Below are 14,407 nucleotides of genomic sequence, written 5' to 3'. Positions count from 1 at the left end.
GACGGATCGTGCTCATTGGCTTTATTGAATTTTCAAGTGATGCAAAATTTCATGGAAAGCTATCTTTTTTGTTGTATCCTTGTAGGTATTTTAAAAGTTACGAACAAACCACCATGTTTTATTAATACAACCAAACAATTGAAAACACTAGGTTAGGTTACCAATCACAGATAGGAGTAAAAAATACGTAAAAATTTGCATCTAATGTTTCTTATTTATTCTTTCTAATGTGTCAATTAGGACGATTTTACAACTACGAATAACCGAATTTCAATCCCTTCCCTAATCCGTGTTTTTTTATGCTCGTATAAAATCGATACATTACAATTTACTTACTTCATACCTTTTTTGATTTTTTCAAAACGCAAATCTGTTCCAAATTCTACCAGAAATCACGGGATACTACTAACTCTCTTGCGATCAATTGACAACTCTCCTTTTTAGGCTACACATCGATTACCCTGGTAGTGAAAAACCCGAATGAATCCCAAAGTTTCATCTAAAAACTAATTCGCACTATTATCTTTACGAAGTACTAAATATTAGCTAAATTCTCATGCTCGGTGTCGCCTTGGTATTCGGATCTCAGAAAAAAATAATTCGCTCTGGCACTAAAATACATAGCAATGACAAGAAACATTTCCAACATGGTTTTAAGAATCTTATTGTGAAAATTCCACTGAACGTAACACCCAGTATGAATAGTATGCAATGCCCAAAGTGCTCTACTTCTTACAAGTCCCACAATTTCTAACTTCATAACCAAATTTCGACAAAATTTAAATGCATATTTAAAGCTACCGTTACATAACCCCTTAGTATCTAATTTTTCAACCGAGTTAGAAGTTTCATTAGTTAAACTTACCTTCGAACAGTGCAAAACTCGCTCTTTCTAACTGAGTTAATACACTAAAGTTCTATACAGCGATTAACTACCGAATCCATTAGATGACTTTTTTATTTTTAGAGTATTTGTAAAAAAAACTGACAAATCGCCAACTGAAAAAACTGAAAACTGAGTTAACTAAGTAACTTTCTAAGTGTTCGCGATATTTTGAACTGCGCAGTTGACGCTTCCGTGTGCCCAAAACGGTTCTCGCCCTCATCTCTACGACAGCTCAAGACGCATTAATTTTTTCCTTTACCTTCGCAAAAAGTGGGCAGCTCCATTATCTATCTATAACGCGTGATGTGATTCAGCTGTACTGTGCTCATTTCTCATAAACCCAAGCTAATTTTATCTTATCTGATCTAGGAGCAACCAGCATCTTGATCCTGTCATCCTGTACACAATCCGGAGTGAGATACCGTGAAACCCCATTCTGCGTGTTTGAAGCAGTTTCGATAATGTATAACGTTGGGTTTCAGGTGGAAAAGCTACTAGCGCCAGTAGCCGTCTCAAAGCCGGAAAAGATATCGCCCGTATCCCTACCGAGCAACATTTTAACAAACATAACCGCCAAACCAAAGACCGAAACCCCAACGTTAAGGGCGGGCGTTTCACTGGACGCCGGCGCGCTGGTCAAGCAGTCGATGTCCTCTCCCAACAAGAAGTCGTACGCTAACCTAAATCCAGACGAAGTGAAGATGGGGAACGGCGTGTTGCAGAACGGACCTTACAAGGAGGGGGTCTTCAGCACGGGCAAAACCCCCAACGGAACGTTGATTAATGATAGTGTTCATTGTTAAAAAAAAAGTGTTAAGGATATTATGTAAATATTTGCAGTTTAAGAGGGAAAACCAAACTCCAAGCGAATTTGTTAATATTTGAGGGCTCAAGGGTATAAAAAAAAGTAGCAAACCGAGATATATTTTTACGAATTATAATGCGGTCACGCTATATTTATTGTGCAGAACTGTACAGTATTGGTAGTTAATGTTTAACTAAACACTGGGGGTTGTTTCGGCCTTTTTAGGTGGTCACATCTTCCAGAACGGTGTACGCCAAATATAAGCTTTATAAACATTATGCGATGTGTGATGTTACTAAGTGCGACTGTTGTATGGATGTCGATGTAGTTTTTTTTAACAAATTTTTTGGGATGGCGCATCAATGTGAACACAAAACATGTCTCTGTCATATGCATGATAAATTACCATATACATACGTGACTGTGTAGACCTACGGTTCAGCTCATAGTAACCCCAAATTTTAAAATGTCTATGGTATGACTTTGATGGGCAAATTCATAAAAGACTACATACAGCTTTAACACACCTCAAAATAGAGTAGACCTTAATTAAGTAGGTGATCTAGATATTAATAATATTGGAGGAGAAAATGTGAGAAATATATCAATTTAGTATTGAAGCGGCGGCCGTGTTGAGAGTTAGTAGAATTTAACTGTAAACCAGAAAATGCATTTACACCATTTGATTATCTTAAAAAAACCACGAACTGTCGTTTGAGAACTACAATATCACGCAGCGAGCAAATTTTGAAAGACTGGAATTACGGTAGAGATTTTATTGTTGAGCTCTGAAACAATTGGTTCGAAGGAAAAAAACGGGTGAAAGGAGTATGTTGGATATATTTTGAAGACCTTTTACATGTCAAAATATTTGTAGCACACTTTTTTCAATGTACCTATTCATACAATAAATCAATGTTGAAGACATGCAGTTTAATTATTGCTATCAATCCTGATCTAGAGCGCATCATTACTAAACTGTTGTAATGCGCATCACTTTACCCATGACATAATCTTTTGGTTCTTCGAGCCGGAGTACGCAGCACAGTGCGAGATTCTCGTGGAGTGTCAGGACGGTAGTCTCCGTCAACAACTCGACAAGAAGCAAGATAAGCGGCGACCGAGTTTATGATTATTACTATCATTATGCTAGGGGTGGTTCCAATTGGTTGCCGCACTGCGACCTTTTGGTGTACTGTGCTCCCCTGTATTGTCAACCCTTCAAGAATACCCGTATATTTAACAGATAGAGCGACAGTACAGTGGCCAATGACAATTTTTGTTGCGAGTTTTATTTTCATCCTACTTAGCTTTAAGATAGGCGGTGTTAATTCTCCGCTGGCGGTTTCCAGAAAGATATCTTGGAATGGTCCTGTCCTGGAATTTTGTCTGAAGTGAGTTTTGCCTGAATTTCCACTAGATACATAGGAGCTAAAGTCACTAAATATAGAAAGTACCGCTATCCATTGGGCTCGTGTGTTAGAGAGAGAACGCATGATTTTTGCCCAAAAATGGCGGAAGTTACCAGATTCTAGTAACTTTAATGTTAGGGATTGTTCCACCTGTTTGGAGATATCTGTATATATTTTTATAAAACATGACAGTAGTATGAAGTTAGGTTATAAAAAATGACAGCTATTCAGATTTTATTTGTCAATTTTTTTAAGTTGGCAGCAAATTTGCCCAAAAATAGCGGATGATTGCGGTACTTTCTATATCTAGTGACTTTAATAGGAGCGACTCTGGACCGCCACCTGGTGATGATTTTGGAAAATAGGGCAAGGTGACGTGCTACTTGGCAGCACCCTTGGAAATTAGGTTAAGGTGAAAGTTGGGTGCCACGTGGGCGGTGACCTTAGAAATTTTGTCAAGATGAAAGTCGGGTGCCACGTGTTAGGTTACTTGGGAAATTAGGTCAACAATTGATGTAATGTTCATTTTCAAGGGCAAGAAATGATAATGGCCCCATTTTGAGGTGTCAAATTACATGTATTCGAGGTCATTCAAGGTTAATCACATCCATTGTGTTGGCAAATTACATTTTCAATGTCATCTAAGATCGATGGCCGAATTGTGACGTAAAAATACATTTTCAATGTCATTCAAGGTCAATGGACCCATTTTTGTGTTGTCAAATTACAATTTCAAGGACGTTCAAGGTCGATGACTGCATTTTTATGTGTCGTGGAATTACATTTTCAAAGTCATCCAAAAACAATGAACCCATTTTTTGTGATATCGGATTACGTTTTCAAGGGCATATATCTCATTGTCCAAAATTACATTCTCGAGGTCATCCAAGGTCAATGAACTCATTTTTTTTGCGGTATCAAATTATATTTTCAAGGGCATTGAAGCGTCCATGCCCCCATGTATTGCCATCTCAAATTACATGTTCGAGGTCACTGAAAGCCGATAACTTTTTTATGTGGGGTGTCTTCAAGGTCATAGAAGGGCAATTTCCTCATCTCTTGCGGTTGAACATAACGTTCATCCAAGGTCACTTTTGCGGCATCAAATTAAATTTTTTAAGGGACATACAAGGTCAATGATTGCATTGTTTGAGGTGCCACATTATGTGTTCAAGGTCATAGATCAATTACATCAATTTTATGTGTTGTATAATTACACTCAAAGTTATCCAAGATCACGTCATTGACTTTTGATGACCTTGAACTAAAAATTGATAGAATAACACAAATGAGGTAATTGAGTTTTGATGGACTCGAAAATGGAATCTAACACAGCAAAAAAGTGGGTCATTAAACTATGATAACATTGAAAATGAACCACAAAAATGGGAGCATTGACCTTGAAAATCAAATTTGATGATCTTGACATTATAATTATACACCACAAAAGATGAGGGCCTTGAAAACACCATACATAAAAAGAAGGTCAATGGCCTTCAGTGACTCCGAACATGTAATTTGAGACCGCATTACATGGGGGGAGGGGCATTGACCTTCTACGCCATTGAAAATATAAATTGAAATCGCAACAAATGGGTTCATTGACCTTGGATCACCTTGGGAATGTACCTAAACACCACATAAAATGAGATCATTGTTCTTTTGTGACCTTGAAAATGTAATTTGACATCACCAAAAATGGGGTTCATTGTCCTTGGATGACCTTGAGAATGTAATTAACACTAGCAGTCCCAAGAGGGGTCAATTGACCCCTATGAAGATTTAAATTTATGTATCTCCCTTATTTTTGACAACAGAAGTTTTTTGCTTTATGACTTTTTCTTATTGGGGTACTAGTTTAATTAAATAAAGGGTTTCATTCCAACTAAAAAAAATTAGAACATTTTTAATTTTTGCCAGTACTCTGTTAGGTATATATTTAAGTATCGACAACACTGTTAAGAATCGTACGGTTGTATATTTGTAACTAAATAAAGCAGTCTGAACTCGTCTCTTGCTCGTTTAATACAACATACTCGACTAGAGTCAATGGATCCCATATGATTTTCGTTGGGTTTTGTACTGTATTAAATAACATTTGCTGTAACTTACTTTTGCTCATTGCTGACGCATCGGTTTTTGTTTGTCTAACTTTCCCCGAGTAACGTACAGAGTGTGGAGGCTGGCAGGTCAACGCCTTCTTGCAGTAGAGCAGGAAAGATTCCAGCCATCCCTGTGGACTTCCACGGATGGAAAGTCTTCGCTCGTCACAATCGAATCTCTTCTGTTCTCCCTGAGAAGTGGTTTCAGAGTAATTGGTTCGCCCTCATCATTTTGACCGAGGGTTCTTGATCCCGGAAAGTGCGATTGAAGCAAACGCTCCAAAGTCTGTTTTGCGGTCTGTATAAACCATCTCAATTTTCTTCAAGGAAGCAATTCTACCTTCTGTTCCTTTTTGTAATGCTCTTTGGTGTGTGGCACCTTCAATTCAATTTCCTGGCAGTACCTCCTCCATGAGTCGCGTTTTGCCTTTCTTATACCCTTATTGTATTCGGTGAGTTCAGTTCGGTGTGAACCTCACTTCCCCGTGGCTTTATTAAAAAGCTTTACCTACAGCTAGTGTCTCTGGTCCCTGATGTAAGCAAGTTAAAAGTGAACCATAAGCTCCATTACCTTCGTGGATATCTCACTAGCAAGCAGCGAAAGTCATTCAGTCATAATTACAATGTAGCGTGGGAACAACTAAAGAACGTTCAAAAGGTTCAAAAGAACGTCCACAGCTGGCTCCGGTCCGTGAACCAGCCTACACAGCACTCTATCCTCATCATGTGTGTGATACTCGAAAGGAATGGGAAAGGTGAACTGATGAAGGCGACAAGTTTTCCACAATCCATTTCTCAACTTTATTCAGAAGCTGTAACTTTTGAACTAGTAACCCAATATTGGAGCTGTTTGAAATTATGAATTCTACAGGCCACATTCAATAAGAAATTTTTTCCCGGGTCAATCTGAGACAATTTCTTTTTCGGGCCTCAAAAAAGGCAGTGTATAACCTTCTTTTTTACCAAAAATCGACAACACCAAAATTTCTCGGGAAAACACTTTTTCTTATTAATGTTGGGGCGTAGAATCACAAACAATTCGTACTTTTTCGATTAGACTTCTCAATAAAAAGTTATGGACAAAAAACAAATTTCGAAAAAAAATTCAAAAGGGTGTAACTTTTGAACTAGTAGCCCAATCTTGGAACTGTTTGTAATTATGGATTCCACAGGCCACATTCTATAAGAAAATTTTTTTTCCGGGTCGATCTGATACAATTTTTTTTTCGGGCCTCAAAAAAAGGCAGTGTATAAACCTTCCTTTTTTTTACCAAAAATCGACTACAGCAAAATTTCTCGGGAAAACACTTTCTTATTAATTTTGGGGCGTAGAATCACAAACAATTCGTACTTTTTCGATTAGACCCCTCAATCAAAAGTTATGGACAAAAAACAAATTTCGAAAAAAAATTTAAAAGGGTGTAACTTTTGAACTAGTAGCCCAATCTTGGAACTGTTTGAAATTATGGATTCTACACGCCACATTCTATAAGAAATTTTTTTCCGCGTCGATCTGAGACAATTTTTTTTCGGCCCTCAAAAGAAGGCAGTGTGTAATGGTTCTGTACACGGTTGGTAGAATACCTAGATAAACGAGAACACCCGCTAGGAATATTTTATGATCTGACAAGAGCGTTTGATTGCGTCAATATTAAACACTTATTGGATAAGTTATGGCAATATGGCGTAAGGGGTGTAACTCTGCAATGGTTGTCCACATTTTTACTAGACAGGAAACAGGTTGTCACATTGACTCAATACCAAACTGGAGTTTACAGTAAACACACATCAAATTCTACAACTGTGAGATGGGCGTCAAACAGGGGTCAGTTTTGGGACCCATTCTCTTTTTACTCTATGTCAACGATTTAACATCTTGCCTAAATGAACAAATTGGTTGTGTGCTTTATGCGGATGCCACCTCCTTATTAATCTCAGATAAAGATCATAACTCTCTTCAAGCAATATCCGATGTAAATCTACGTAAACTTCATCAGTGGTTCAACAGGAACTCTTTAACTCTAAATGGAAACAAAGCAAGCTACATTAGATTTCATAATTACAATATTGAACCTCAAACTGTAAATTTATTAATCGACGGTAAGGCGATCCAAAAAGTAACTTCTACTAAGTTTCTAGGAATTATAATAGATGAACGTCTAAACTGGAAATTGCACTGTACTAAGGTCATTGATAAACTTTCCAAACTAAACTTTATGTTCAGGAACTTACGGACGGTTATGATGTTACCACAATTAATAAACATATATCATTGTGTTGGTTGCGTCTGTAATTAGGTATGGTATATGTCTATGGGGAATATCCATTAAGTCAAAACACGTATCTCAGAAACAAATTCTGAGAACAATTACGAATGTATCCAAATTTCATACCAGCAGGGAGATCTTCAGGGAACTTAACCTCCTTACCGTAACCGGCATGTATATATTTGAAATAAGTAAACTTATTTTTAATAGTCAGCAGAAACTAAAAACAAATAGAGATGTGCACTCTTATAATTTACGCAACAATGATCAGTTCAGGACAGAATTGGCCAGATCAAAAATAGGACAAAATTCTCCACTAGTTTCAGGAATTCAAATTTTCAACCATTTACCTTATAACATAAGAACCTTCCTTACATGGAAAAAATTTAAAAAGAAATTGTACGAGTATCTAGTCAATGGGTGTTTCTACAACATACAAGAATTTTTTATATCTTCCAATATTTAATTGTTTGTTTGTTTAGCTGTTTGTTTGTTTAATTAATGTTATATTGACTTGTTCCATACAAATGTGATATGTCGAAGGAATTAAATAAAAATGAATGAATGAATGAATGAATAAAAAGTTATAGACTAGAAACCAATTTCGAAAGAAAATTCAAAGGGCTGTAACTTTTGAACTAGTAGCCGAATCTTGGAACTGTTTGAAATTATGGATTCTACAGGCCACATTCTATAAGAAAATTTTTTTTCCGGGTCGATCCGCGACAATTTTTTTTTCGGGCCTCAAAAAAAGGAAGTATATAACCTTCCTTTTTTACCAAAAATCGACCGCACCCAAATTTCTCGGGAAAACACTTTTTCTTATTAATTTTGGTGCGTAGAATCCAAAACAAAGGGCTGTAACTTTTGAACTAGTAGCCCAATCTTGGAACTGTTTGAAATTATGGATTCTACAGGCCACATTCTATAAGAAAATTTTTTCCGTTTCGATCTGAGACAATTTTTTTTCGCGCCTCAAAAAAAGGTAGTGTATTACCTTCCTTTTTTACCAAAAATCGACCGCACCCAAATTTCTCGGAAAAACACTTTTTCTTATTAATTTTGGTGCGTAGAATCCAAGACAATTCGTACTTTTCGATCAGACTCCTCAATAAAAAGCAGAAGCAAAACATATAGGTAATGTAATTATTGATCGATTCAGAATTTCTTTTCGACATTTGAAGGTGCAGAAAAGGCAGGTTTCATTTGAAAAAATTAATTTTGAAATTATTATTCAAAATGACCATTAGTTTTAAAACACCCTGTAGATGTACGATCAAAATTTAAATCATTTTCATGTAGCATCGAGTCAGTATTGTTGATTTTGGAATACTTTTTGAAATTCAAATCAAGAGGGCCCTAAATAAAAGCAGTCAAGCGTCAACAATTTTGAAAAACCTTGAATAACTTGAATACCTTTGGTGCTGGGTATAGGGAAATGTGGTATCAAACGGATTGAACCACGTACATATGTTGTATGGACACTTCACTAAGAACTGAAACACATTTAGTTCATGTGATCTGGGGAAAGCTAGAAATCGTTCTAAAACCAGAAGAAAGTCCTGAAAACGAATAATCTGAGTTTGTACGCCTCCAGGAGTTGAGCATAACTTTTGATCCCCAAAAATTTCGAAATTTTCCAGTTTCAGTTATTCGCTCCTAAAGCACGCATCCTAGGGGAAACCTTACCCAGAAACAAATTAAAGGGATTAAATTCTGCCCCCCCCCCCCTCCCAATGTCTGCTCTAAGGATTCTTGACTTTGTATACAGTAATCCTTTTCAAAGTATTAGAAACATTGCATTGTTTAACGAGGACAATTAACACATATTGACATGATTTTTGAGGTCGTTATGCGAAACTTTCATACTGGTATTCGACTTTGTTTCATAACTTTTATGAGGATATTAAATTTTGTGTATAGGCGTCGGTGCTTTACAGTTTTCTTTCAACAACTTAAAAAGGAATAATGTTACCCAAGCAATTCCACTCGATCTATGATGCTGTGTAGGTATATGGGTATAAAAATAGGTAGCACTTTATGCCATTATTGTAATTTATTCTTCTTCTTCATTCGGTGGTTGTAAATCTACTTTCGCTTATGTGCCTCTACCTATACCCAGCACTAATTATATGGAAACAGTAGATAATAAATCGAGCAATGTTGAAAATATCGTCCTCTATAAAGATAAACCACTGAAATAATCGTGCCGTTGCATTACGTATAAAAAGCAATGCATATAACTGTTAAAACAGCTAACCGGCATTTCGTATAACTTGTATTACATATAAAAAAATTGCGTATAAAAAAAAGCACCTAACAGGCATTTCGTATAACTTGTATTTTGTCGAACTTGTATTTCGTCGAAATTTAATAGCGTATAATACGAAACCTGTATTACCTACATCTGAATGTGTGAATGTAAGATGGCGCACTATAACCAGAGTGATTACAAAAGTGACAGGTCAATCTGTAGTCTGTACAACATGCATATCCCTCCTAAACTTAAATTCCCCTAAACTCGACACTCGACTAAATCGATAAATTTTGACATAAGAAAAATTATCCGTGAACCTTGATAGTACATATTTTATAAATAATCCACCGAGATGGAACATCATAAATTCAAATGTTAATACTTTTGAATTCGCAAAAAATGTGCTGCAAGAATATTCTTATTGAATCTCATATGTATTCGACCACAATTTTAGTCTATCCTGTGCAAGATATTAATGCTGGCATGTGAATGAATAACAGCATTTAAAGTAAAGAACATAAAAGAAGCTACACAAATGTGGCTTTATCACTTTTACCAAAGCGAATTGGCAATCATGTATCTCGAATATACTTAGCAAGTGATTCTCAAAGTGATATCATCTTTGAAGCAAGGACTATAGAAAGTGAATACACCTAATCCAATTTTAAGTTACATATTTTTCTTTTTTAGATGAATCATTTGAAGGTTTCATATATTCCATGATTAATACTATGACAATAAGGCCTATCAAACAGATTTCTGTTAATATTAATCAGTTAAAAAAAAGGTACTGTGGCAATAAATTTATACAGAATAATCAAACAAAGCAGCAGCTATCAGTGCCCAAGCAGTGCGACACAAAGAGGAATGGTTTAATAACCTCGGGTTTAACAGTGATTTATGAAGCGGGAGACTATAATACAAGTGAAAATAATGTAAAACAATAGGCATATTACAATTTATTAAATAAAATTTGTAGTCTAAATCAGAAATTACTCTGGTAACAATTTGCACTGTGTGTACGAGAGAACTGAGAGTAAACACGTTTATTACATAAATTTCATTTAATTTCTAATTCTAAATCAGTTGGAAGCCTATCTAACAGAACGGCTAAACTGCCTTCTACTGCTTAAAGTGGGCACTTGTCAACACCAGAAATCAAACCAATGATGCAACAAAAGCTCAATCTTGTAGAAACTCGCCCAAAGACAAATTCCTAACATTTACTGGAATGAGGAAGTGTAGTTAAAATTACATTGTTAGTTACGTTTTTGAACACCTGATGTAGCAGTATTCTGCAGGTCAAATGTGAACAGATAAAGCACCCTTTCAAAAGTATTTTCTAGTAAGAGTTAATTGCTTCAAAATTATTTCCATAGATCCAATTTACATTCAAGGGGTAAACTTAACACAAAGTCCTTCAAGTGCCTATAATAAAAACAGCACTTAATTTACTTTATAATAATGTGTACTACCACACTGATTATTAACCCTTTCTAAAGGACAAGAATATCTTTCGGTTAATTTTAGGAAATTTTTTTTATCTATATGCGTAATTTTTTAGCACAACCCAATTGCAATACCCTCTACTCTAATGTATGGTGTTGTTAATACCTGTCCTGTATCGTCTGTCCATAAAATCCAGTTATGCTTCAAATTACGCTACCAGCTAGCAATGTTTACAAAATGAAAAAGAATTAATTTCACAGTGCATCAAAAAAGATTAAAACTCATCCACATCAAGAAAGTTTTATTTTAATTAAATGTAAGATTTAAGTAATTAAGCATATAACTCTAATATTTGTGACGACTGTCTGCACTTAGGGCAGATGTTACGGAGGTGTTGAGAACACTGCCAGCATACCACATGGTGGCAGGCCTCAAAGCACCTCAAGAAACCCTTGTAAATACGGTCTAGGCAGACCGGACACACCAACGGCTCAAAATGTTCGTCTGGCCGACGATGTCGGTTTAGGCAGCCCTCGCCTCTTCTACATACGCCACGAACAAAGTCATTACATAGAGGTCGAACATTTATTGCGCGACGGATCTCAATTGCGATATCTCTGGTTGCCGGATCGTTTCGGGTTGCAATTCTCTGCTCCGCTGCCGAAACATGTACAAAACGGCAGTTAGGGCCCCTCGTGCACACACCCCTTTGAAAGTCTCTGCAAAAGTTAAATGGCACATAGCCAGTCCTGCTTCTATTTACTGCACTCATGCCCAACTTCAAGCACACAGCAGACAATGTGCGAAAGAAGCAGTAACACGACAATGGCAAAATTAATACACAACAAACGCAAAATCAATATAGGAGTATAACCAACGCAAAATTAATGCACAACAAACGCAAAATATTTCAAACAAACGCCAAAATATTAACATATCATTCTAACATAAATTGCGCTTCGTGCGGATAAAAAAATAAGAATATAAAACGATTCACAGATGCTCTAGCACTTTCACTTTGGATTTTTGGAATCTTTTTCATGAAAAATTGCAAGCAAATGGCAGGTCGCAGGTGCGCTTAGGTGCGCGCATGCGCAACGTCGGCCGTCGTCAAAGGTCGCAAACGTAAAGTTGTTGCAGAGTGAAGTTAGGTACAAATTTAAAGTATATACAGGGTACGGTCGAAAATTTACTCAGATGAATACTGCAATTGCACAAATATGCGGTTATAAATTTACTTGTTTGCTTCGTTTAGTTTGAGCACTACTATTGCGATTACGCATGCGTCTTGTCGTGCACAATTTACTGAAATTGCTTCTGGAAAATAAACGGTCTGGAAAAGTAAACGAGTAAACAGCTGATTTTGACATTTAAACATGGCGGCGAACACGAGGTTAAGGAATTAATTTTAATAGACAAGGTGATAAATTTCAATAGTTGTATCGTTAATAATGCATTGCACATGATTTTTTAAGAACACGTCTATAGGTGTCATAAAATCAGTGGAATTATGTTCGCACAAACAAAAAAAAACGCGTTATCACTCGTGATTACAAAGAATTGCTTTCTCACACTAGTTTTTTCGTAAGTTTATCAAGTTATCTAAGTTTTCTCGAGGTTTTTTTTAAAGTTTTTCTAAGTTTACCCAAGATTTAAAAAAAAATTATCCAAAAATTTTCCGAAGATTTCCCGAAAATTTTCCGAGTTTATCCAAGATGTTTTAAATTTCCTTGATGTTTTTCAAAGTTTCCCGAACTGTTTCCATAGTTTACCGAAAATTTTCCGAGTTTTTCGGTAAGTTTAAGTTATCTAAGTTTTTCCGAGGTTTTCCTAAGTTTGTCGAAGATTTAAAAAAAATTTTCCGAAAATTTTCCAAAGATTTTTCGAAAATTTTCGGAGATTTTCCAAAGTTTCTTGATGTTTTTCAAAGTTTTTCAAATTTTTTCGATGTTTCCAGAAGTTTTCCAAATTTCCCCGAAGTTTTTCCGAATTTTCAGAACTGATGTAGAAATTCAACTTATATTTTCATAAAAGACGTAGACATAGCTCCCAAGATATTGAGAAATTCCAAATAATTTCGCTTGGTTCGATAATGTACCTTTAATTTAAAAAAAAAATATGTCGATAGCTTCAAAATTACTATGAAAAAACTTGTCTACAAATTTTACCCAGACGGACGGACAAAGTGCGGATAATATTGCTTCCACTTTTGTGAGAAAGCAATAAGAATGTTGGTGTGGTACAGCACACGACTTTCTTATTAAAAGTACAGTAAAAAATTTGGTGACAATGTTATGTTAGTTTTCAATATAATTGAAAAAACCCTTAAGGGCTTCAAATACTCCTACTCCTACGCGTAACCCGATTTTGCTCAAAATAAAATATATATCTTAGATAATAACAAGAAAAGGCAATATATAAAATTTGGTGAAAATATTTGCGTTAGTTTCTGATATATTTTTAAAAAACCCTTAAGGGCTTCAAATAAAGTACCTTTATGCGTGGTCCGATTTTGCCCAAAAGTTGATACGTCCTTACTTTTTGGCTAAAAAGCTTATGTTTTAAATTTCAAATTAATCGGACTTTTTGTTTTTTCCAAAAATTGCTTAAAATGACTTAAAAACACCTAAAACGTGTAATTCCGTTAAAAAATCGACATCGAAATTTTTTGCCATCACCATACTTTCTTATACAACCTTATAGGCTTTGCCTAAACGTTGTGTAAGAAAGTAACGAGTTGGTTACGCCATCTTTACTCACACACGGTCGCAAACTTATTTTTTCTATTTGGATGTTATAAAGTCTACTTTATGACACTCGTTTGGATGTCATAAAGTTCGATTTTAAAGACCTCAAATTTTTTGCAACAAATTTAAATTACAATTTAATTTAAAAGACGCGATTGATTTCAAAATGTCAATAGGTAAATACTGTCAACAAATAAACTGCAAAAACACTAATTTCTAATGTTTTACACGTATATGTAGCTATGCACATCAGTATATTACTATTAAATTAAATTTTGTTTTATTTGTAAAAACCCAAATAGAAAAAATAGAATAAGAAACACGTTTCATAAGACATTTTATCGCACTCGTTCTTTAGATGAATTTTCTTTTATTTTTTTTATGTAAAAAAAATATATCCAATATAAATATTTTTTTCGCAATCATGACAGAAAGAACAATTTTTCGCTGTATTATAAAAGCGCAAAGTGTCACTTTGTCGC

General features: G+C 35.5%; 1 protein-coding gene across 1 annotated transcript in view; it reads left to right on the top strand.

Annotated features, from left to right (window-relative positions):
- Positions 1-2,618, top strand: part of LOC116182289 (ALK tyrosine kinase receptor) — a 36,074-nt gene extending 33,456 nt beyond the window's left edge. Inside the window, exon 13 of the mRNA XM_031502812.1 lies at positions 1,369-2,618. Coding sequence (XP_031358672.1) covers positions 1,369-1,689 — 321 coding nt within the window. The 3' untranslated portion in view covers positions 1,690-2,618. The remainder of the gene's footprint in view (positions 1-1,368) is intronic.
- The last annotated feature ends 11,789 nt before the right edge of the window (positions 2,619-14,407 follow it).

The sequence above is a fragment of the Photinus pyralis genome, unplaced genomic scaffold (genome assembly GCF_008802855.1).
Source record: "Photinus pyralis isolate 1611_PpyrPB1 unplaced genomic scaffold, Ppyr1.3 Ppyr1.4_unclustered_Scaffold450, whole genome shotgun sequence".
NCBI classification, from domain to species: Eukaryota; Metazoa; Arthropoda; class Insecta; order Coleoptera; family Lampyridae; genus Photinus; species Photinus pyralis.
The sequence above is the reverse complement of the archived record's forward strand: the minus strand, read 5'-3'. Positions and strand labels throughout refer to the sequence as shown.